Source organism: Danio aesculapii, chromosome 11, assembly GCF_903798145.1.
Source record: "Danio aesculapii chromosome 11, fDanAes4.1, whole genome shotgun sequence".
NCBI lineage: Eukaryota > Metazoa > Chordata > Actinopteri > Cypriniformes > Danionidae > Danio > Danio aesculapii.
This window is the reverse complement of record NC_079445.1, coordinates 18178168-18202886: the sequence shown is the minus strand read 5'-3', so window position 1 is coordinate 18202886 and position 24719 is coordinate 18178168. Positions and strand designations below refer to the sequence as shown.

At 33.4% G+C, this 24719-nt stretch overlaps 1 protein-coding gene across 1 annotated transcript in view; it reads right to left on the bottom strand.

Moving 5' to 3' along the window:
* The window catches only part of prkcdb (protein kinase C, delta b), a 38458-nt gene that overhangs the window by 3835 nt on the left and 9904 nt on the right, over window positions 1–24719 (bottom strand). Inside the window, exons 2-15 of the mRNA XM_056467935.1 lie at window positions 16914–17034; window positions 16080–16346; window positions 12555–12720; window positions 10568–10599; window positions 10094–10179; window positions 7797–7926; window positions 7612–7712; window positions 7363–7450; window positions 6027–6163; window positions 5774–5947; window positions 3372–3463; window positions 3200–3262; window positions 887–1214; window positions 629–757 (exon numbers count right to left, since the gene is read on the bottom strand). Of these exons, the coding sequence (XP_056323910.1) occupies window positions 629–757; window positions 887–1214; window positions 3200–3262; window positions 3372–3463; window positions 5774–5947; window positions 6027–6163; window positions 7363–7450; window positions 7612–7712; window positions 7797–7926; window positions 10094–10179; window positions 10568–10599; window positions 12555–12720; window positions 16080–16346; window positions 16914–17022 (1902 nt within the window). The 5' untranslated portion in view covers window positions 17023–17034. The remainder of the gene's footprint in view (window positions 1–628; window positions 758–886; window positions 1215–3199; window positions 3263–3371; window positions 3464–5773; window positions 5948–6026; window positions 6164–7362; window positions 7451–7611; window positions 7713–7796; window positions 7927–10093; window positions 10180–10567; window positions 10600–12554; window positions 12721–16079; window positions 16347–16913; window positions 17035–24719) is intronic.

The window sequence follows — 24719 nt, the reverse complement described above, 5'->3', positions numbered from 1 at the left end:
ATGTTTTCAAGGCAAAGACAAAGCAGTTGATTAATAAAAATTAGTTATTAAAACGATCATATTTAAAGATCTGTTGAAAAACAAAGTACTGTTTAATGGAGAGAAGATTAACACATTTTTAAACATAATAGTTTTAATAACTAATTTCTAATAGTTAAAAGTATTCAGCTTATTATTGTGCACTTAAAAGGCTTAACGAGGTTAATTATAATAACTAGGCAAGTTTAATTTAAATATTTTAATCGTTTTATTTAAATATGTTTTAAGAGGGCTAATAATATTGACCCTAGTACTTTTTAATTTATTATTATTATTATTATTATTAGTATTATTATAACAAAACTAAAAGCTTACTTGGCAAATATTTTAAAAGAAGGCTAATCATTAGTTTCACAATTAGTTTCACTTAATTTTCTAAAACAGTTTTCAACTGTTCATACACACACACACACACACACACTCACGCACGCACGCACGCATGCACGCACGCACGCACGCACGCACGCACGCACGCACGCACGCACGCACGCACACACGCACACACACACACACACACACACACACACACACACACACACATTAAGTAGCGCTTTGACAATGTTTTGTTGAAAAGAGATCAGAATCCTACCACTTTTGGCTTAAACGGAGGAGACACCTCTCGTTTCTCCAGCGCAGGCCAGTTGATTGTCTTGAAGAAAGCATGTCCACGGATATTCCCCACAACACCTAGCCGCCGAGTCGGATCGCGCTCAAATAACTGCAAATGTAAAAGCCACAGTTTTTTTACACCTTAAATTTCCCAAATGGCTGTCAGACCACCACAAGTCAGTGACTCCAAAATAAAGCCTCAGAGCTGACAGCATTCATGAGGAAAAAGCAGACTCACTTTCTCCAGCAGGTCTTTGGCCTCTTTGGTGATCCAGCGGGGATAGTGCGGGACGTCCATGCGGATGGAGTCGAACAGCTCGTCTTCATCGTCGCCCTGGAACGGAGACTGTCCGATCAGCATCTCGTAGAGCAGCACGCCGAATGACCACCAGTCCACAGAGAAACTGTACTTCTGTCCCAGCAGGATCTCTGGAGCAATGTAATCTGGTGTGCCACAGAAGGTGGTGGCTCGGTTCTCTCCAATCATGTTTTCTTTGCACATCCCAAAGTCTGCTATCTTGATATGTCCATCCTTGTCCAGCATCACATTGTCCAGCTTCAAATCTCTGATTGGGTAGGAAAACAGACAAGACATCCATATGAAAGGTGTAATTCATTCTGTCTTGTGGTTTGATTATATCTTTTTTTATAGTCGTTTGTATGGAAAAGAGTTTGTTTCTGGTAAACTGCTTGCATATATTATCATATAATCAGCCGGGAGACTTTTCTTCCAAAGCAGCTTACAAATGAGAACAATAGAAGTAATCAAAGCAACAAAAATATGCAAATAATATGATAATTTCTAGTTAGACTAACATAGTAAACTATTACTATATATGCATATCTTTCAGAAATGAGTTTAATATAACTATGTACTGCTTAAGAAAGATACATTTATATGTATATTTTTTCCCCAATTTCTGTTTATCGGAAAGAAGATTTTTTTTTCGAAACACATTTCTAAACATAGTTTTAATAACTCATTTCTGATAACTGATTTCTTTTATTTTACAGTACATAATATTTTATGTCTAAATATTTTTCAAGATGCTAGTATACAGCTTAAAGTGTCATTTAAAGGCTTAACTAGGTTAATTAGGCTAAATTAGCAAGTTAGGGTATTTAGGCAAATCATTTTATAATGATGGTTTGTTCTGTAAACTATCCAATAAAAATATTGCATTAGGGAGCTGATAATATTGACATTAAAATGGTTTAAAAAAAAATTTAAACTGCTTTTATTCTAGCAAAAAATAAAACAAATAAGACTTACTTCAGAAAAAAAAATATTATAGGAAATACTGTGACAAATTCTTGCTCTGTTACACATTTGTGAAATATTTTTAAAAAGAAAACTTATTAATAGGAGGGCAAATAATTATGACTTCAACTATACAGTATATTACCCAAGTGCTGTCTAACAGAGAGATTCTTTTCAACACATTCTTAAATATTATTTCATTAATAACTAATTTCTAATAGCTGACTATTTCACAAGATACAAGTAATGAGCTTAAAGTGCAGTTTAAAGGTTTAACTAGGTTAATTAGGTTAACTAAGCAAGTTTGGTTAATTAGGCAATTTGTTTGATAACATTGGTTTGTTCTGTAAAAAGAAAAAAAACTTAAACATGCTGATAATAGTGACCGTAGTGAATAAAAACAAATTGTAAACATATTTCCCATTTCCCAGCTAAACTAAAAGAAATAAGATACAGAAAAAAAATATAGGAAATACTGTGAAAAATTCCCTTTCTCTATTAAACCTCACTTACAAAGAATTACACTGTATTTATATATATATATTTTTTTTAAAAAAAGTTAAATGGTCCTGATAAAAAAAAAAAATACTTGTGTTATTCATCATCACAATTTGAACACAATAGCATGACAATATTGAAAAAGAAAGGGAAACTATATTCTACTGAAGGAAATGTTTAGTACTTTGCCCTAACAACATCTTACTGGAAGATGTCAGTAAGTTTAGATCTACCCATTTAGATTTATGGCTTTGATTGTCATAGTTTTACAGTAAAGCATGCTTTGGGAAATAACATCAAGAAATGTTATAAAAACTCTAATTTGTATAACATATTAAATTTAACATTATTTAACATCCAGTTCAGCGGTAAACCTGTTAAATGTCTTCTTTTTAGAGCTCCAGAATCACTGACTGCATATGCTCAAAAATCCCCTTAAAATACAAAGTACTAAATAAAACATTTGGAACTAGAGTACATAATAATAATCATTTAAACAAAACAAAATAATACAATATAACATGTATAACACAACATGTTATGTTTCATGCACAAAAAAAAGTCCATCATGTTATTTTAAATCTTTATAAGATATTCTGAAGAATGCTGGTTGATGGTAACCACTGACGTGCACAGTAGGGGAAAAAATGGGTGCCAGCAACAATCATTCTCCAAATTATCTTCTTTTGTGTTCTTCAAAAGAAAGAATCTCAAATAGGTTTTGTGAAAAATGAGTAAAAGCTGAACTATCTCTTCAGAAAAATCCACCATCATCAAACAGTCTCATCTTACCGGTATACAATGCCTTTAGAGTGGAGATACTGTAGTCCACAGATGATTTCAGCAGCATAAAACCTGTGGCAAAACCAACATTTCTTAAAAATGAAAATGAAATTAAAGAAAATATGCTAGAGTAAAGAATTAACAGTTTGGAGATCATTTATTCAGAAGGTATGTCACTCACGTGGCTCTGTACAAATCAAAGCGGCCCTTATCCTGAATGTGGAACATCAGATCTCCTCCATTCAGATACTCCATCACAAAAAACAAGTGCTCCTATTGATGATTAAAAACACATTCCTTTAGAGATGGTGCATTATGACAGTGCGTTTGACAGGGGGGAAAACTACAGCACATACCTCTAAAGTACATTATGTTCCATAGATAATTGAGTTAGTCCCTTAAAGGGATAGTTCACCCAAATATGAAATTATGTCATTATTTACTCACTCTTCACTTATTCAACAAACGATTTGAGTTTCTGTCTTCTGTTGAACACAAAAGAAGATATTTAGAAAAATGCTGATTGTTGACACCTATTGTGTTCCATAGTATTTATTTTACTACAATGGAAGCCAAAGGGCCATAAGCATTCTTCAAAATTTCTTCTTTTTTTGTTCATGAAATGAAAGAAACTCATACAGGTTTAAAACCACATGAGGGTGTAGAAATGATGAGATGATCTTGATTTTTGGGTAAACTAACACATTAAATTAAAAAGTTAAAGCAACTTCACATAGGGCAACGTGGTGGCACAGTGGGTAGCACGTTCGCCTCACAGCAAGAAGGTCAACTGACCGAACCTCGGCTGGGTCAGTTAGCATTTCTTTGTGAAGTTTGCATGTTCTCTCCATGTTCGTGTGGGTTTTCTCCGGATGCTTCGGTTTCCCCCACAGTCCAAAGACATGTGGTATAGGTTAATTGGGTATGCTAAAATTGACCATAGTGTATGTGTGTGAATGAGTGTGTATGGATGTTTCCCAGTGATGGGTTGTGGCTGGAAGGGCATCCGCTGCGTAAAACATATGCTGTATAAGTTGGCGGTTCATTCCGCTATGGCGACCCCAGGTTAATAAAGGGACTAAGCCGAAAAGAAAATGAATGAACGAACTTCACATACGTAGTTCCACTACCAGCTACCAAGCATGCACAATCACACAGATTTGCATATCGTCAAGACTGTATGTTCAAGCTGTCAAGCAGATCATGTTCGTGTGTCATTTTAGGATGACGTGTTGTTTAAATGTCAGTCACGAAAACTTCAGCATATGTAATGGGAAAAACGAGTTCTTCAGCATATATTGCGGTAAAAATAACAAGGCTTTGTTTTCAAATATGCTTTGCTGTAGTGTTGGTTTACGTCATTGCCAGGAACAGAGTTCACTTTGCAGGACCACATTCCTAATCTCTGAGTATGTCTACATAATTTCTGCTAACAAAACCTAAAGTCTTCTGTATTTGGTGTTTGTATACAGTAGTCAATATTTGAAGTGGATCAAAACCTTTTCAAAATAGTCCTAAAGCAAGAATAGGTGTTATTGAATAGTTTTATATGAAAAAGTACAGTGTTTATTTGATAGTTTAAATTATTTTAGTACTTTCATATATTTTTTATTAAGTCTCCTATGCTCACTTTATTTATTAAATCAAAAATACAATTTAATGTTTATAGTGAAATATTAATACAATTTAATATATTATACTTTTCTTTTTTAATACACTTTATTTGTATTCTGTATTTAATTCCAATTGTCAATCGTGTCCCACGAACCTTCAGAAATCATTTTAACATGCTGATTTGATGCTCAATAAACATTTATTATCCTCAATTTTTAAAAACAAGTGTAATGCTTAATATTTTTGTAGAAGCTGTGATCCATTTTAGAAAACATTCTCTATGAAATGACAGTAAAAACACATAATAAGTGATATTACATGCATTTAAAAAAAAATATAAATGATTATGCTACAAAATCACATTTTACTCTGATGTTTGGGCACAAAAGCGTCTTTAATGGACTTATTGCCACTGTTTGGCCATAGTGTGTTAATTCTAGCGATGTTGTTTCAATATTATGCAAATAATTGAGAAAGAAGATGAAGAAATGTGAAACGGTCTTAAAAATACATTAAATGTACATATTAAATTTATATAATATACATTTAAAATTAAAAATTAATAATAATAACAACAACAACAACAATAATAACAACAACAAAAATTACTCTCCTCTTCTGAATTGATTTATGCAAAACTGTTAAATGTTACTACAGTATTTAAGGCAAGTACATTATATGTGATTGTAATTAAAATACTTAAAATGAATATTAAAATGGAGGTTTATTCCGCTGTGACGACCTCTGAAATAGAGACTAAATCAAAGAAAAATGAATGAATAGTAATATAATTAAATAAAATGAAAAGTAAAGTTACTTTTTCTGCAGTTAAATAATTATCTAATTACACCCAACCTTCATGACAAGTCAATATAGTAGGTCTAATACAGTTCGAAAAGTCACCATTAATCAACGCTGAATCAAAGTTTAGAATGGCAGTACAAGATTTTATTTTACATGAACACTCACCTTTGACTGAAAAGTGCAGTAGAGGTGTGTGAGGAAAGGGTTTTCCCAGGCTAAAGCTAAGACTCGTTTCTCCACCATTGTACACTCTACATCATCGTCCATCAGCACCACATCTTTCTTCAGGGCCTTTATGGCAAAATATTGGCCCTTTCCTTTCAGTTCAGCGAGCATCACCTAATTTGACACAGACACTGTATAAAGACTGACTTCATAATATTTCAATGCAGGAAAAAAAAGGAAACGTGTTTCTTACCTTTCCAAAGCTGCCTTTGCCCAGCACCTTCTGGAACACGAAGTCGTTCATGGAGACACGAGCTGTGGAGACGTTGGTGCTAGCAGGGACAGATAGGGGCGTGATGTCCCAGAATTTCCCAAACTGAGAGCCCTCCGCTAATATTTGTACACAAATGAACACAGCATTATTATTATTTAAAAAAATAATAAAACTAACGTAAAAATGACAAAATACAGGAAACTAAAAGTTACTATATTTTATAGATATAAAGGCAACATTTCTCATGTTTACTTTGTTTACCTTGACGCAATAAAATAGCTAAAATGGAAAAACCCGTAATATATTTTATAATATATTTTATATAAATAAAATTATATGTGGGACAACAATGAGATGTCCTAATTCAAAACTGACAAAAATGATTTCATATACAAAGAAAGCTTTTAAATGAAAGTAATGAATGTTTTGAATATTTTTGGTTAAAATTAGACCAAATCAAATTTAAATAGAGGTGAAATCATGTAAAATAGTCATTAAAATTAACAAATGTATTTATGCTAAAAAAGGAACAACATTTATTGTGAAACATATTTATTAAAATATATAAAACCTAGAGGTTTGAAAGATAATGGCAAAGTATAATAAGATTTAAAATGACAATTAATTAGTATTTTTCTTAAATAAGATTTTTTTACAATGTCATCAAATAATTATTTGTTCTAAATATGGCTAAAGCATCAAGTATTTTTATATATTGAATGACATTTTAGTTAGTCACTACAGTAAATCATGGTAAAATATATGATAGTTGTCATTATTTAACTCCGATAAAATAAACAGCACACATACTTTTATATGAAAATAATTAAAGCTATTTTATACTTTTAATGTTTTAAACCTAAAACTACCATTTCATCTTTGACCCATGAAAAATAAAATGTTAAAAAGACAAAATTACTACAAATTACAAACCAAAATACAAATACAAAAAAATGAATGAATAAAACATGAATAAAAGCTAAATGTAAAACAGAAAGAATGTCAATGCTAAAATGACCCTGACACAGGATTCTCTTCTTTGTATTTTAATGTTTTCTTAAGATTCAGTTCCCACATAAAGTGAATTTGAAAGAAAGAGACATCCCAAAACCGTTAAATCACATGATACCAGTCGTATAAAAGCTGCAAAATGTTCATCACATTTTGCATATAATTAAATAAAACAAACTGTAAAATAACTGTATGAACATTATTTCTGTGTGACTATTCATATAACCAAAGTTAATCAAATAAAAGTCATCAAAGCTAAAGTGAGCAATAATGCCGCAAGGAAAATGCAGTAATGCCAACTCACCACTAGGGTCCGCTGGCACGTTTTTGTCTATGGCTTGATAGATTCCGATTTCTGACAGAGTGGGATCTGGACGCTTTGTAGAAGATTTCTAAACGATGAATGAGAATAACAAGCATTTCATATTACTTACCAACACTACACAGAACATAAGTCAAAAATCATTTCACAAATGAAAATACATCTCAATGTAATCTTTTATGTTTATAAAATCCAAACTGTATCGCCAGGACAACTGACTTAATCACGTACCAGGCTAACTTGATTCAAGGCCTCAGCTAGGAGCTTCTGGTTGATTCCGCAGAGGTTGGCAACCTTTGTCTGGCATTTATGATGGACGTTCATGCTACAATCTGAACCAAGAGTGTGAGATGCATTAGAAAAAAAGGGGGAAAACAGATAAAAGATGAGCATCAATAAAACCATATCTCTCCTACCTTCACATTTAAGGCCTTGTTTGACCATTCCCCACAGTAGACTCCCACAGTGGTCACAGAAAGTGGGGCTCATATAGTTATTTGTCTTGAAGCGATGTGGCATGTCGATCTTAAAGCGCTCCTTCTGGAACTGCAGATGAATAAAGAGACCATCAGCACCAGACTTAATGTAGATTCTTCTGGGGAAAGATGCACCTCTAAAACACCTCAAGGTGCCTTTCCTGGAAAAGATCTCAGTAGCCTCCATGACCGCAGAAATGTCCACTGACAGGGAAAAACGTTGCTAGTGTCCAAGCCAAAATGGCCTGTGTTTGAATTCAGTGAGGCTGAAACAGGCATTTTTGCCACAGGACTGCTTCCCTTTTATATGCCATGGCCTTCTATTGATTACTGACAGACTCTGATCCTTGCTCTGCTCTCAAATGGTATTGGAAACAGGAGGATCGAACCTTTGGAACTCCAAGTGAATATTACTTAAAAATGTCCTTGCTAAATTGTGATCATCTCACTCAAAACAGTCAAGAGTGGGATCGAGAGATGCATATTTCACTATACTAATAAAACTGAATTTCTTTTTATTCTTTTAACGTATTCATATATTTATTTACACTAGAAATTTAACTCAATTTTAATAGAAATTGTCAAAGTCTACAGAGGACTGGATGAAGACATGCGAGGAAACTCAGTCATTAACAATAAACACTCGTCTGAAACTGTTACAATATAAATGGTTGATGAGGATTTACATAACTCCATTTTTATTGCATAAACATAATGAAAATATTCCAGATACTTGCTTGAGATGCAGGGACCCTAAAGGAACGCTGTATCACTGTATATGGGAATGTAAAGGAATACAGAACTTTTGCAAAGGTGTGAAAGAAATTATAGAAAAGATTCTTTAGGCTAATATACCAATGTCTACTTTAATTTTTTAAATTTCCTTTATATCCCAAGGAGATCAAGTTAAAAAAGACGGAGCATATATTTATGAATATTTGTATTCTACAAGCGAAACGTCTTATTTCTTTAAATTGGAAAAGTATATGTGCACCAAACATATGCTGTTGGCTGAAAAAGATGGTAACAAACATGTCAGTGAAAAAAATTACTTATATGATAATAAATAAATACATAATTTTTGATGGAGTGATAGAGTTTGGGGACCTTTTATGCCGTTTTTAAAAGGCGGTGGATTTCGAAATGTTTTACAAGAAGATTAGTAACAGAGGTGATATTATATTCATATTTAAAATACTGAGAAGCCTTTTGTTTTGTTTGTTTGTTGGTTTATGTTAAATCTGGCACAGGGAAATGTGTATGTACATGTTAAAATATAATAAAAAGGAATTGGGAAAAAGAAATTGCCAAAGTAACAAAAATGTTATAATTTAGTTTTAATTAAAAATATTTGGTTATTCCATCAAATGTTGAATTTTTTTAACATTATTTTTGTGTTGTCTAAATATGAAAAATAAATGTGTAAATTTATCTACATTTTAGACACCTAATAACAAACTAATAAACAGTCCACAATTAATAAAAAAAAAACATGCACAGCGTGAAAGTGCACATAAAAATCTGGGAATTTTAAAACTGACCTAAAAATCTGTAAAAAAAAAAAAAAAAAAAACAACAAAAAACTAATGTAAATACAGAAAATAAAAATTATACACACACACACACATCACATTTTTTATTGAAAAATAAACAAAAAAACAATCATGAAGAATAATTTGTTAAAAACATAATATTATTTTATAAGTTAGTCACCCCCAAGTTATTTAGATAAAGTCTTTAAAGATCGCACATCAGTCCATCTTAAAGAAATAAATCCATGTTTAAAACTTTATAATCTATAAATCACCAGATTCATCTAAATATAGATATTATACTTACGACAAAAAAAAAAAAACATCACTGAAGCTGTGTGGATTACTTTAAAGGTGGACAGATCAATGCACCTTTTGAGCACCAATTACTGCCATTACAAAGCTGGGAAAAGCCAGGATATTATTGCACATAATTCCATATTAATACTGTTTTAGAGAGGGTTAGCATATAAACCTAGGATGACTTGAGGATGAGTGATTTATAGTATCAATTCTTCTTTTATGATTGAACTATTGCCTTAAACAAACAAATAATGATTATTAACATTAATTATGATTATTCATATGAATTAATTTAATACAAATTTTATTAATCGTAAATAATGTTTGATTAAAATTGCTTTTGTATGTTTACAGACCCATTTTTATGACCCCTGATATGTGCTTGAGTACATTAATGCTTACCATTGTATCTCGACTGTTGGTTGCTGTTCCTGTGCATCTCCCAATAATCATATCAATACACTTCTTATGAATGGCTGCATTGCATTCTGGAAAAGAGCAAGGTGTTATGTGTGCAAATTACCTCATAACCAGAGCCAGACATATTACTGAATATTAGACACATACAAAATATTACTGAAATTCATCTAAAAACTGAATAAATATATATTTACACACGTTTACATGAGTACAATCTATGTGGGCCAAATTCATGACTAATTCAAAAGTACAAAACTTCTTATTAAAACAGGTTTCAAAAGAGGCCATTATGCTAATTTCCCAGAGGATAGTGATTTATGTGAAAGCTGAAACTTGTGGAACTTTATAATGAAATCTGATGTTCAGTGAACTAGCATGCACTGCACTATATTGTGTGTTCCTACTGAAAACCAGACGGGAGTGTCTACAGTAATTCAAGAAAACTGTGATACTTACGCCTACATTTGTAGCCCTGCTTGTTGAGACCCCTGGAATGCAAAAAGAGTGTGTTGGAGTATTGATATTTCAGCACAGCATGTGATAATGCACTGTTAGTATACATGTAAAACTCTTATTAGGGAGACTTTGGAGCACTGACTCTCTCTTCCAGCACATATAGATTGATATACAATGCACTAAAGCCGGCCAATCTGTCTCATACTGCACAGGAAGGAGACGAGCCCGAGGGACTCTGCTGAGGCGGGTGAAATATCAGAGGAAAGTCCAAGTACGCTTGCGCACACAAACACAGATGCCATCCAATACTATGGCTTGCTTACACACACACACACACGCGCGCGCACACACACACACGCACGCGCATCAAGATTATTCCTGCCAAATGCTTCTGTTTGCCTAAGATAACTTTCACTTGATTTTAGGCCTACATGAGAAGCAAGTTTGACATTTTTCTGATTATTTCATTGCATCTAATGCTAGTGACTATTTATGAGGCACTTTTTTTTAATTCAAAGTGGCTAATCTCAATGGATCCCGTCTCCCTGGACTAACCGGTTATAGTGTGGCAATTAGGAGTCTATGCTTCACTTTGACTGAGAAGTACCTTGCTTAAGGGCACATCAGAGCTGCGTTATAATCTCAGTAATTCTCCAGTTTCTGGGTCATTCCAATTTGGCATTGAACCTGCAACCTTTGTTTCTGAAGTGTAGATCTCAAACCATTACAACTACCTTTATCCTTTAACAAGCAATGCTGTTGTTAATACTTGGGGCTAGGGATTTGAACAAGCTCCAAAGCATTGGTTTTCAAGTCTTATGCTTGTAAAATTTCCTGCATTGCAGTGTTGAGAACCAGAGGTGTGCCTCAGTAAAATATTACAGAATAATCCATAAATATTAATCGAGACTAACCTTAGAATAATCTTCTCTTTCAGCAAAGTCATGTTTGTTTTCTGTCAGTTGTTTATTTTCAGAGTAAAGGCAGGCTCTTGGACCAATCAGTAATCGATCAAATAGCTTTGTCAGTCTAAGGTTCAGTTTGGTTTATTGAGACGGTTCAATTATGCAGAGAATCTTAAAGGGATAGTTCACCCAAAAATGTAAATTTACTCACCCTCAAATTCTTATAAACGTTCTGCTGAAGAAAAAAGAAGATATTTTAGATAGCTAAAAAACCTGTAACATTTGACTTCTATTTTAGGAAACAAATACTATGGAAGTCAATGGTTACAGGTTTCCAACATTCTTCAAAATATCTTCTTTTGTGTTGAACAGAAGGAAAAAAACTTGAACAGGTTTTGAACAAGTGAAGGGAGAGTAAATAATGACAGAAATTAAATTTTTGACCAAACTATCCCTGTAAAGTGTTCAGGATATTTATGGCAGAAAACAAAAATAATGCTGGACGAGGCGGATATTTACTAATAAAGGTTAAAAAAAAAAAACTGCATACGTTATCTAGCTATTGTCAACACTGAAGCACCCGTTTATTATGCATGAATGACATCTGTGTCAGTATGGCATGTATATGTATGTATGTATGTATGCATGTATGCATGTATGTATGTATGTATGTATGTATGTATGTATGTATCTATGTATGTATGTATGTATGTATGTATGTATGTATGTATGTATGTATATATGATCATCCAAAACAGTGTCAAAAATATATGACTCCTAATTATACACATTTTATACAAAAAAAAGGGGGAGATCATCACATCAAATTTATGTCTAGCGATCAGTGATGAGAACAGGATATTTAATATGAAATAAATGGTTTCGATTGAGGTTGCACAACAATAAATAAATAATTAACTGACCAGCATCATGGTGTGAAAAATGACGGCAAATTTCTTCTAAATATCTTGTTACTGCAAAGCTCTTTTTTGCTATTAGTGTGTGCACACATTATTAGACATGAGGTGATCATGGTGCAATAATCATATTTGTTCATTCATTCATTTATTTATTGTACTAACCACACAAACTCCCTGCAGACGGAACAGAAGGTGGGCTGTTTGAAGAAGGTGGCTGTGAACTCATGGTTCTTGATAAAGTGAACCTTGGCCTGTTTGATGGCTCCTCTCCTTCTGTTTATCGTGAGGATACCGTCTTCATCTTTAGCAGTCATTGAGGCCTTTGAGTCTGTGGAGCAGGTTAAAACAAGGTTTTTGAAATATATACAGTTGAAGTCAGAATTATTAGCCCCCCGTTTATTTTTTCCCCCAATTTCTGTTTAACGGAAAGAAGATTTTTTTCAACACATTTCTAAACATAATAGTTTTAATAACTCATCACTAATAACTGATTTATTTTATCTTTGCCATGATGACAGTAAATAATATTTTACTAGATATTTTTCAAGACACTTCTATACAGCTTAAAGTGACATTTAAAGGCTTAACTAGGTTAATTAGGTAGGTTAGAGTAATTAGGCAAGTTATTGTATAACAATGGTTTGTTCTGTAGACTATCAAAAAATTATATCTTAAAGGGGCTAATAATTTAGAAAACCTTAAAATGGATAAAAAAAAATGAAAACTGCTTTTATTCTAGCTGAAATAAAACAAATAAGACTTTCTCCAGAAGAAAAAATATTATCAGACATACTGTGAAAATTTTGCTGTGAAAAAAAACTTGCTGTGTAAAACACCATTTGGGAAATATAAAAAAAATAATAATAATTCTGACTTCAACTGTATATTGAAAAAATAAGAACACAATACTTTTTCACCAAAGTTTCATCAGATTTAAAATCTACTCACAATATATCTTTTTTCTTCCACAAAAAACAAAAAAAAAATTCTCATAGCACTGAGTTTTTTCTCATAACTGCAATGTCAGCTTTATTTATAAAAATTGTGATATAAAACTATCTGTTAAAAAAGAGATTACACAGTGAAATAATAAATAAAGATCATTAAATTAAAAACAAAAGGAATACAAAAAAGTAAAAATAACACAACGTGGAGTTTCCACTCTTCTGTGGAGTTTCCACTCAGGCATGAACTAACAATGATTACCTTTATTTCCACTATCTAACATTAGCAATTGAATAAATTATTTTATAAATGAAGTAATCTTTGTTTGTTCAAATTTGTAAACAATAGGCATGGGCCCGTACAAGATACTGACGGTATGATAATCTTGGATGAAAATATCACGGTATTATGATTACTGCTCCAAAATTTTTAAATTTTATTTTTAAATGTCTGGGTAAAAAGCAACAATTTTCCCTCATTGAACACAATACAGTATAAAAGAAAACATTGGCGGTTTTAAAACCTTGACTTTTCCAAACCGCGGTAAACCTTTAAACTGGTTATGTCCCATGCCTAGTAAAAACATTAACTAACACAATCATATTGTAAAGTTTCATCTTTATAACTTATGCCTCAAATTTGACTTCAATGGCTTTGTGCGATGAAATACATTTACTGTGTGTTGTTCATAATAACATTATGTTTACGGTTCCTTCAGTCTTTTTATAGATATTTTCAGCTCATTTCCTGCAGAGATTTACCAGCAAAACTAAACAAAACTCATAGGCTGAGATTGATGGTTTTGTCCTCTGTCACAGAAAGTATGTCACAATCTCTGACATCAGTTATTGCTGGGGTTAAAAGCCTAATCGTCATATCAGTGGGACAATGCATAATATCTGTTCTGACAGTGCAGTAACAACCAGTAGTATATAGTGAGGTATAAAAAGGGCATATGATATAACGTCAAAAGAAAGATGACACAAAATACCAGCATGAAAATATGACTAAGACAGCATGAGTAAGCAAAGACAGATACCAGCTGACAGATCTGAGCTGGTATATGAGGGTGTTGAGATCATGGAAAAAGCTTAGACTGTATATAAAAAGAAACGGGAAAACCCGAGTGGAAGATAGAGAAGCAAAAAGACGAGACGCTACTTATAGGGCTTGTATAGATTTAAATAAAGGTTTTAAAAATGTTAGTTTCAGCTAATCTGAGGCAGAGCTTCATTTAGATTAGATTCTTTGGTTCACTGTTCAATTCAACTTCTTAAATAGATGGATATAAATGAGGTTCTGGAGAGATTTGGGGTCAGTAAAAGACATTTACAATGTTAAAAAACAAATTCTGTTTCAAATAAATGCTGTTCTGTTTCATTTTCTATTCGTTCATCAATTCTGTGAAAAGAAAAATGATCACGGTTTGTTTTTTGAATGCCAAATCTGCATATCTGAATGACTTCTAAAGGATCATGACACAGAGACTGGATTAATAATGCTGAGCCTTGCCATCAAAGGATTTAATTACATTTATATTACAAATAAGTTCTCACATTTTTTTAGATATTGTAATAATAGTAAACATATGACGATATTCAGCACTTCAATGTATCGTCATAACAAAAACATGGACAATATTAATATTGTAAGCACTTCAACATACAGTGAATCATTGTTTATTATTTAAACTTTTAGAGTGTCTTTTCATGGATATTCAGATTGTTGTATTGCCAGTAGTTGTTCACCACAGCACCTAATGCTGAAAGACGTAAAACTACATATATTTTTTAAACATTAACATTATCATATCTTCATTTGACCTACAACATTACAAATTCTATGAATATTTATAGAGCTTTTTTTTGTTAACCCTTTTCACAATAGGTACCATTTGTTAACATCAGTTAATTGCATTAAAGTCAATGTAATAACAACTACAAAAGTTGTTGTTATTAACTATTTTAGTTGATGCCTAATAATGAATATAAATCAAAAGTAATAATCAATTAAATGAATGGAGTTAATATTTAATATAGGTAAAATATATAACTATTACATGGTTTTCTCACTGTTGAAGTGCTAGATATATTACTTTACATCCTATTTAATTCAAGACATTCATTTACTCTGAACAGATCTACATAATAAAGCAATACACTATGTATTTTTGGTTATTTCATCTGTTAAAGTAATTTTTTTTTGCAGCTTAGGTCCATATCTTGATAATAACATACTGTACATTGTAATAAAAGCTTAAGCAATTAATCGCAACAAGAAAATTAGATACCAGCAGAAGCCAAAATAATACTAATCATTGTGGGATGTGGTGTGTGTTTGTCTGAATAACACAGTTAAAAACCGGGTTAGTAATGGTACTGTGGCGTTAGTAACTGTACTATGGACCGGGTTTCGCGCGGCCGCTGCGATCGGATACTATACAAAAGTTGGCGACCCGAGAGTTTTACAGACTATATCAAAAAGCTGAGGACCAGGGATCGAGGTGAAATTATGGGAGTTTTCGGGGAGAAATAACAAAACGAGAGGGTGGTAGGAGATGTGTCTGAAATACAGGAGACTCCTACAAAAAACGGGAGTGTTGGCAGGTATGGGCTATATTGCTGTTTTACCATATTGTTGAACAAATACACCATTGTACACAAGAAGAGCTTTCTATAAATAAAAAAAACTTTTCTAAACCCAAACTTTCAAACAAATGTCTTTGCCCTTGCATGTACCCACCTAGATCTGTATCCTCCACAAAAAACTGGACGGACATCATCACCTTCCCCGAGGGCTGCAGGTCCACCCAGAACTCTGCATGCCCGTTGCCTTTTTTACAGCGTTCAGCAATAACAGAAACCCCGACCGTGGCTTCTGACAGAGCCTCCTCTGCTGTTTTCATCAGGACCACCTGTATGACACGACCCTCATAGATGTGAGCGTCAAATGTGGATTTCCATGCAGGGTACATGGTGGGCTTCCTCTGGACCAGTGTTTTCCCCCGCTCTGGTGGACAAACAGAAGAATTTGACCCAAATTCTGTATAGTCTACATGTTTTAGATATCTCAAAATGTCAACCGTCACTTGTAGGAAGCTTTATTCCTCCAGGAATTGCTGTGACTTTTGTTTTTAAACATATATTTGCAATCTAAAATGATTTTGTGACAGCTGTTCTCACAATTTATGGCATTATTTGCAGAAATTCTTGTGTTTTGCTATGAAAATACTTAAAAATCTGGTTATGCTTTATTTTATGGTACAATTTTCACTATTAACAAACCATTAACTAACACTTTTAACTCAATAAACTCCTAATTTAGTGCTTATTAATAGTTACTAAGGTAGTAGGATTGGTGATGTACTGTAGAATAAGATCATTAATGAAGGTACTTTATAAGTACTCATAAACAGCCAATATCTTAATAATATGTATAGTAGATCACTAGTTAATACTGAGAATTGGTCTATATACTAAATTCTTGTAGAAATTTTCTTTTTTTTATCTCAAGAACCACTGGACTCACAGAATCCTGGAGGGCCTGCTTAATGTTGCGTCTGAAAGCCTGACTGACCTGTGCTAAGCGATTCCTTCATCTTGATGGCACAGAACGGTTGCTCTGTCATCGGAGGAAGTTCTCCCAGGTTAAATTCATTAAAGGCAATCCGCAGGAACGGAGCCATGGTGAGAGATCACTGTGTGTAGAAGAAATGGATGATGATCAGAAGTCGGCAGAAATTTCTCAACCACACAAAGTGCTTTTTATCTTAAATGCAGAGGCATTACTTGCTATGACAAAAAAAAACACATTATTATGCGATAGGCAGAGAAATAAGAGAGCTTTTTGGTATAAAAAAGATAAAAAAAGAGGCACGAGATATGGATACATGAGAAAATAAGAGAAGCAAGCTGTAATGAGGGATAAGTTCATACTTCCTCATATACAGTGGGTATGGGTAAATTATGAAGTGTGTAAATTCACGCATCTTTTGCAACATAACAAATGTTAATATTAATCAACAAGGTTTGAATAATGTCATGTATTTTGTTGAAATTAGTAATTTACTTTGATCACAATTCATAAGCCCCCTCAAAACTCTCAGCAAGTCTCAGTTTTATTGCTTCAACTTCCTAAATTATGAAAAGTCAAATCTTGCAAAACTGCTTACATCACTCTCTGCAGCCGACCAGCAAGTTTTGTTTTCCTAATATGTGCAATGTTAAAAATGAAATAAAGAGTTATTTGACAAATAGTCAAATCATTTTTCAATCACAGCCCCTCAGGTAGGACCAGATTCCTGGTATTACTGTGAACACAATAGCTTACAGAGCTTTGACGGGAGTCTGTGTCAAAATCTGTATATATTTATTCTGTCACATTATGCAAGAAAAGCCACTATAGCTAAGACAAACAAAGACTTGTTTTTTTTCTGTAATATTTGTCCATTATTTTTGAACTTATTTTATGTTATTCCTACAGCTCTAACATGATTAAAATTTACTTGTTTGTAAACAAACATGTTTCCAGGTTATAAAGCACATCATTGGACAGTCAAATATTCAGCTCCCTCCCAAAACTCATGCCATTGGTTGGATCAGAATTGCTTTTATCAGCAAAGCTCAAACATTAGTACAAGAGTATTTACGAATGTCACGTCAATCAACTTACAGATGGCTTATTCAAAATGTAGTTTATTTATTATTTATTTATTGCCACATCAGCAACTTATGGCTATTTCATGGCAAAATGGATATACATAAAAATATTACATGATAAAAACAAATTCGTATTACAATAAAAAGTTACTTCGACAAATATATAAAATAGAAATAAATAAAATTCAAACAAAAATATATTCAAAGTTAAATATGATTTTTTAGTTCAATTTTATATAAATAATTTAAGATTCTTCCTGGTGGTGCCTTTTTAAAAATGTCTATCAAAGACTTATCCTTATAAAAATGTTGTCTAATGGTATTCAAACGTTCACATTCCAACAAAATATGTTTTATGGTAAGAGCAGCCTATTCAAAATGTAGTTAAAAATTACATGTATTTGTAAACAACAATGACATAGCTAAACTTAAAACACTGACAGCTACTGTATCTGTTCTCATGATGATCATTGAAAGATGAAATGTAGAGCAGCTGAAGTGGGACCATTTGTAACACCAGCCGTGATGGAGCCCTGAGAGACTAATCAAGATGTAACCATTTGCTGATCTGCCAGTTTTTGGCCAGCGGTTCCAGGCCTACAAAGTGATGAAACTATTTAGACTGTCATTCAGTGACTTTGATATGTTTACAACTGCAGAAAGGGCAACCAGTACCAAAAACCTCCTACAACAACAACAACAACATGCAAGTAAAGTTGCTACTCTCTTTTTTATGGGATATTACAGTGTATATTTTAATAAATAATCTGTGCACGGCATTTGCTTTGTTATATTTATATGTCATTATAATCATCTTCATATCTAATCTGTTGTCTTTTAAACATGACAGCATTTTTACTGGTGTAAATGCTGGACGACCTGTTACCCACACAAAACCATAGTAAGTACCAAAAGTAAACCATAAAGATCAAACATAATCAATTAATAGAAGAAAATTGCTGAAAAAAGGGAAAATCGCAAACACAACACAGCCTCTGTTGTAGGGCTGCACGATATTGGAAAAACCTAGCATTGCCATATTTTTTTTTTTGCGATAAATATTGTGATATGAATACAATTTCACCAGATGACTTAATATCTCTATTTGGAAAGAATTTGTAATGTTAGATCAATTGGGATGATTCTGCAGTGGGAGTGTCTGTGCTATTTGCTAGGGCTGTCAAAATTAATTGTTTCTTTGGTGCGCTGTGATGCAGATGCGGACAATTCGATATCGGTTCAGTAATAGATCATAACCGGTTATTACGTACTAAAGTCATTTACCGCATATTATGCGCTACATTGCGGTAGCTTACTATGACGAGGGAGGCGAGCGAGTAATTAAAACACTCCAACTACTTAAAATGTTACAGCAGAAACCTCGTTTCACTGTTATGGAGAAAATGAAAGTAAGCTCCATTTCTCTCTCTCTCTCTCTCTCTCTCTCTCTCTCTCTGTGGCCCTTTGACCTGCTAGCGTGAGGTAACATTTCCTCCTCTCCTTTCGGCTCGGCTCCCAAACTTTACTCAAGTCGAGCATGATGACCGTGGGCCTGACTGTAAAGATCACACTGCAGAGCCGAAAGCAAAAATTAGCCTTGAGAATGACGAACTGCTCTGCTGCGTGATTGAGTGACACGGCACAAGTGCACTGAATCACGGAAATGACTCGCACGTATGAATTGATAGATCACCTACGAATTGGTGAAATAGCGTTTTATGCGCTTAATCACTCGCTTTTCCACATTACATTGATGATAAATAGATGCATGTGCTGCTTTGTGTTAAAAGGCTGAAAACAAAACAAAATTCTCCAAAGTTCATTCGGGCCAAAAGTAAACCCAGCAGCTGATCGCCCTGTCCTTGATATCTGAGATACAGCACAGCAAAGCAAATCACACATTTAAATTATATAAAATATGTTATTTCCCAGTGATGAGTTGCAGCAGGAAGGGCATCTGCTGCGTAAAACATATGCTGAATAAGCTGGCGGTTCATTCCGCTGTGGCAACCCTTGATAAATAAAGGGACTAAGCCGAAAAAAAATGAAAAAATGAAAACATGTTATGAAGTTAATGTTTTAATTGTTAAAGATATAAAAATATCAACAAATATGGTAAATATATTCCAATATTGTGCAAAAATGGGTGACATAAGCCTTGAATTATTATTTTTACTTCACAAATTTGACATCCACAGATTGAGCTGTGTAGTCCTAATCCTTAAATTTCCTTTTTAGATTTTGTATTGAAAATGGGATTTTTTAAAAACCAATTTGTTGCATCGGAGTCTAAAATTTGTCATATATTGTGACAAATTGTATCTGATGTAAAATGAAAATGGATACTCTTATGGTGACTTCACCATAAATCTTTACAATCAGATTTATTTGTTTTTTGTGCAGATCTATTTTTCATGAGATTGTGTGTAAACCATGCCACATCAAATGTGATATGCTGAGATATATTCTCATATCAGTATGGTCACACTTAACTCAGTCACACCGCATGACAAAAAAGTAGAGGTCTGTAAACATCATCTAAAGCTATGGGATGCTGTAATATTCTCTTGTCAGAAGAACAACATAAATGTTTATCTTTAACAAATACTCTTTTTTTTAATAGATGACACGTCATTCACCCCTATATTAATACATAAATATGTAATTATATATGAATATGACAAGATCACTGTGCATGAACAGTGAGGACCAAGCAACATCTCCAGGTTCTTTGAGAATCAGACCAAAAAATGATGTGTACTTTTTTCTATAGATTTTTTTATTTATTTTTTTTTTTTTATTGGTGTTTAACAAGACAACACATCACTGTATACAATACAACATAGGAAAAATTACAGTTTGTCTTATTTTTCTTATTTTCCCCACTATCCCCTCAAAATAAAATAAATTAAATTTATAAATTATAAACAAACATATCCTCTAAAGGAAAAAAACATAATGATAATAAATTAAAAATAAAGGAAATTCTTTTTTAAAAATATTAATGATAAATGAGCAAGTATACGATAAGAGCAAAAATAAATAAATAAAAAAATAAATAAATAAATAAAATCGGAAAAAAAGTTCACATTAAGGTTCTATAGTTTTTTTTAAACAAAAGCTGCAACTGTTTTATTTAGGTTAAAACAGCTCTGCTGGATTGCTGACAAAATTAGTATCAGTATCATGACATTTAATTAGGTATTGTTTCGAAGTCAAAATTTTTGGTATCGTGCAACACTATTCTGTTGAGTGCGTGACCAATAAGAACTTGCTCGACGATGCTCAGAAAGCGAGCGGGATATTTACATTTGTTTATTTGCTATAATGTTACTATATGTTAATATATGTTACTCTGTGCATGTATTTGAGTTTTTTAAAGTACATTTCATTTATCTGACTTTTTGTATTAAAAGATAAATTTGTATTAGAAATAATATATAAATATATTTAGAAATTTTAATACAGGAATTGTTCTGCTGTGAAGTAAAATATACTTTTGTATGGAAAGCAATGTCAATGCACCGTGACGCACCGAAATATCGAATTGAACTGAAACCAGTGTAGGTACACCTCTACTATTTGTAGTGCGTTGCTGCACTTGCACATGTGAGTATTTTCATGCATTACAATCTATAGATACAATCAAGAAAAACATACAATTAAAAAAAAATGTTTTATCATTTCGCGAGTCTAACAGTATTCAAGAACAGTAACTGAGTGATCAAAATAAAGATAACTTAATAAAATGAATCATTGTTAAAGTCATAAATGGTACAATTTCTTATGCCTGAATGCTTTTAAAATCATTATACAATTGCAGGCATCAAAAACACATGCAAATGATGAATTATAATACAAACTCAACATTGCATATATCCTGTGATGTGTCTATCGTGAATGATCACATTGCAATATTGATGCTGAAACGATCGTGCAGCCCTATTCCATTTCATTCACACTTTAAGCTTATGATAATCAATTTTTGAAAAAAGTATGTGTAGTTGTGACACACAAAAATACTGAAGGTTTCATTGTGTCAAACATATCATCAAACATGTTTTATTGGTAATGTTATGATCTTATGCTCACAAAAACACATGGTGTCTTAAACATTTGAAATGACAAGCCCTGAAAACGAATGTAATCCAACAAATGTCTCTCCCACGCACTGTTAAATAATTATACTGCGTAGATTTAGATCAATCCTGAAGGTTGAAAAAGAGCCTCGCTCCACAAATTATATAATACTCCATGAATTATATCATCATAAAATGGTAAATTGAGTTAATTGGAACCAGCTTTAAAACTCCCACACAAGGGAAAGAAATCTGCCAATATTATCACTCTTCATAGTGATGATGTGTTATGTACTCCCTCAAAAACATGTACATGTATAAAAGAGAGAGTGAAAAAGATCAAAAATAATCTAGGACCACACGCAGAGTGCAACAAAAATGCATTAATATCAGCTAATGAAACCCTCACTCAGTCAAACATAAACCTCTTACACTCAAAAGGCATATGACTACAGAAAAAATGTTTCCCTGGAGAGAGTGGAAAAAATGAGCCCATGCAGCTTGGGAGGGGATGGAGAGAAAATGAGGAAAATGGAGAAAGGGGGAGGGAAGAAAGAAAGCACTGAGTTGCTAAAAATCCAGACTCTTTTGCTATTCATACACTTGACTGACAGCTGTACTGATCTAGTCCATTCCATCATGTCTGTGATTGATGTTTTGTGTGTACATTAACATTAGGTTTGCATCAGTAATGTGAAATGAAAGAATGTGCCAGTCTCAACAGACGGTGTGTGTGTGTGTGTGTGTGTGTGTGTGTGTGTGTGTGTGTGTGTGTGTGTGTGTGTGTGTGTGTGTGCGTGTGTGTGTGTGTGTGTGTGTGTGTCTTTCAGTAGCTTGGTTCCCTCTGCGGTCCATTAATCTGTCAAGAGAGGTCACCTCCCTCACACCCTGACCGGTTGCTACTTAATTAACACACATCCCACTGGTATGAGTTAGTAGAGGTGTAATAATAACTTCTAAATTTTATGATGTTAAAACGAGAAACCACCATGCTTCTATGCTAAACAAATCAAGTAACATGTTGTGATAAAAATACACAAACGCGTCATCAAGCTTAAACGCCAAAAAAAGGTAAAGAAACATTTCAGGCATGTTCACAGTCACACCAGGAAATATCATCATAAATTAGCATCCAAAGCCACACGTGGCTATAGCGATTGAGTTGTTTTGATCTGTAGCACTGTTGATTTGTAAGCTCCCTTTGCAATTCACTAAATACTGATTTAAAACAAGCTTTGGTGCAACTCTCATGGCGATTTGTAACTTTGATTTAGTGTCTAATTTGTATTCATTTGTAGAATCTCATTCATATATATTAGTATGATTTGCTCATACCCCAATGAGGGTTTTGGTTTTAGGGGTTGGGTTTGGGGTAGGGATGCACCGATATGGATTTTTTGGCCGATATCGATAACCGATAACTCTTCAGATTTGGAGGCCGATAGCCGATATATATAGGCCGATAATTATAAATATTTCAAAATGTTATATTTTATACAGCAAACTTCATAAAAGATTGAACTGCTCTTATGAGCTGAATTGTCTATACTCAAAGCAAAAAAGCTATCATTTTAAATTTGCAAGGTGATTATATAGACCTATATTAACAATTGTACATAAACAGCATGCAAAAAATGTATTATTTCCTTTTCTTCATAGAAAATTAACATGCAACTTGACTGTTGCATAAAAATAATAGCTTAAATAACAAAATGGGATTTAATCAACAAGTAAGTTAAACATCTTTTTAAATAAAATGAAAATGCAAGCGCTAAGGACTGAAACCAGCTCAAATGTTCTTGAATAAAACGTGTTGTAAACATGTACATGTAAACAAATATGTAATGTCCGAAAAAGCCTTTTTTAGAGGTGTTTTGACAGTTCAGAGCCACCGTACAAGTGAAAAGCTAGATACAGCTTGTATTACTTTAGAAAATGCAGCATAGATTAATTCTATTTGGCGTTTTAGATTCTTTTGAACACATGTAGCTGCTGCTTGTCAATCAGAAAACGCTTCTATGTTTGTTCTTGCTGTCAATTGTGGGAAAAATGATTGATGAAAAGTTTATTATAAACCGCTGTTTCACTCAACTGCGGCTGCAGTTTTCCTCTTGGGGTCAGATTTTGATACAACACCTGAGCATTGAGCACAGATGACTTTATGATGAACACAGAGCATAATATAAAGACAGAATGTGCGGCGAGTTGAGATTGAGAGCATGCTGGATTCAGTGACCGGCGCACCTCTCGCCCGTGCTGCTGTTAAGGCTGTCAAATCAGTGTGTGTGTGTGTGTGTGTGTGTGTGTGTGTGTGTGTGTGTGTGTGTGTGTGTGTGTGTGTGTGTGTGTGTGTGTGTGCGCGCGCGCGCGTTGACAGCCCTCACTCGTTATAATCAATATGAATATTCCGATCAAACTGAATACAATCTTACATCAACAACACATGGCAAGCAACACGTTGATAATAACAAATAATCATATTTGATTACAAACAACACAACAAGTTGTTTATCATAACAGCAGCGATGCACACGTGAACCACCAACTAATCCAGCATACGTTTTACGCAGCGGATGCCCTTCCAGCTGCAACCCAGTACTGGAAAACATCCATACACACTCATGCACACGCATACAATACGGGCA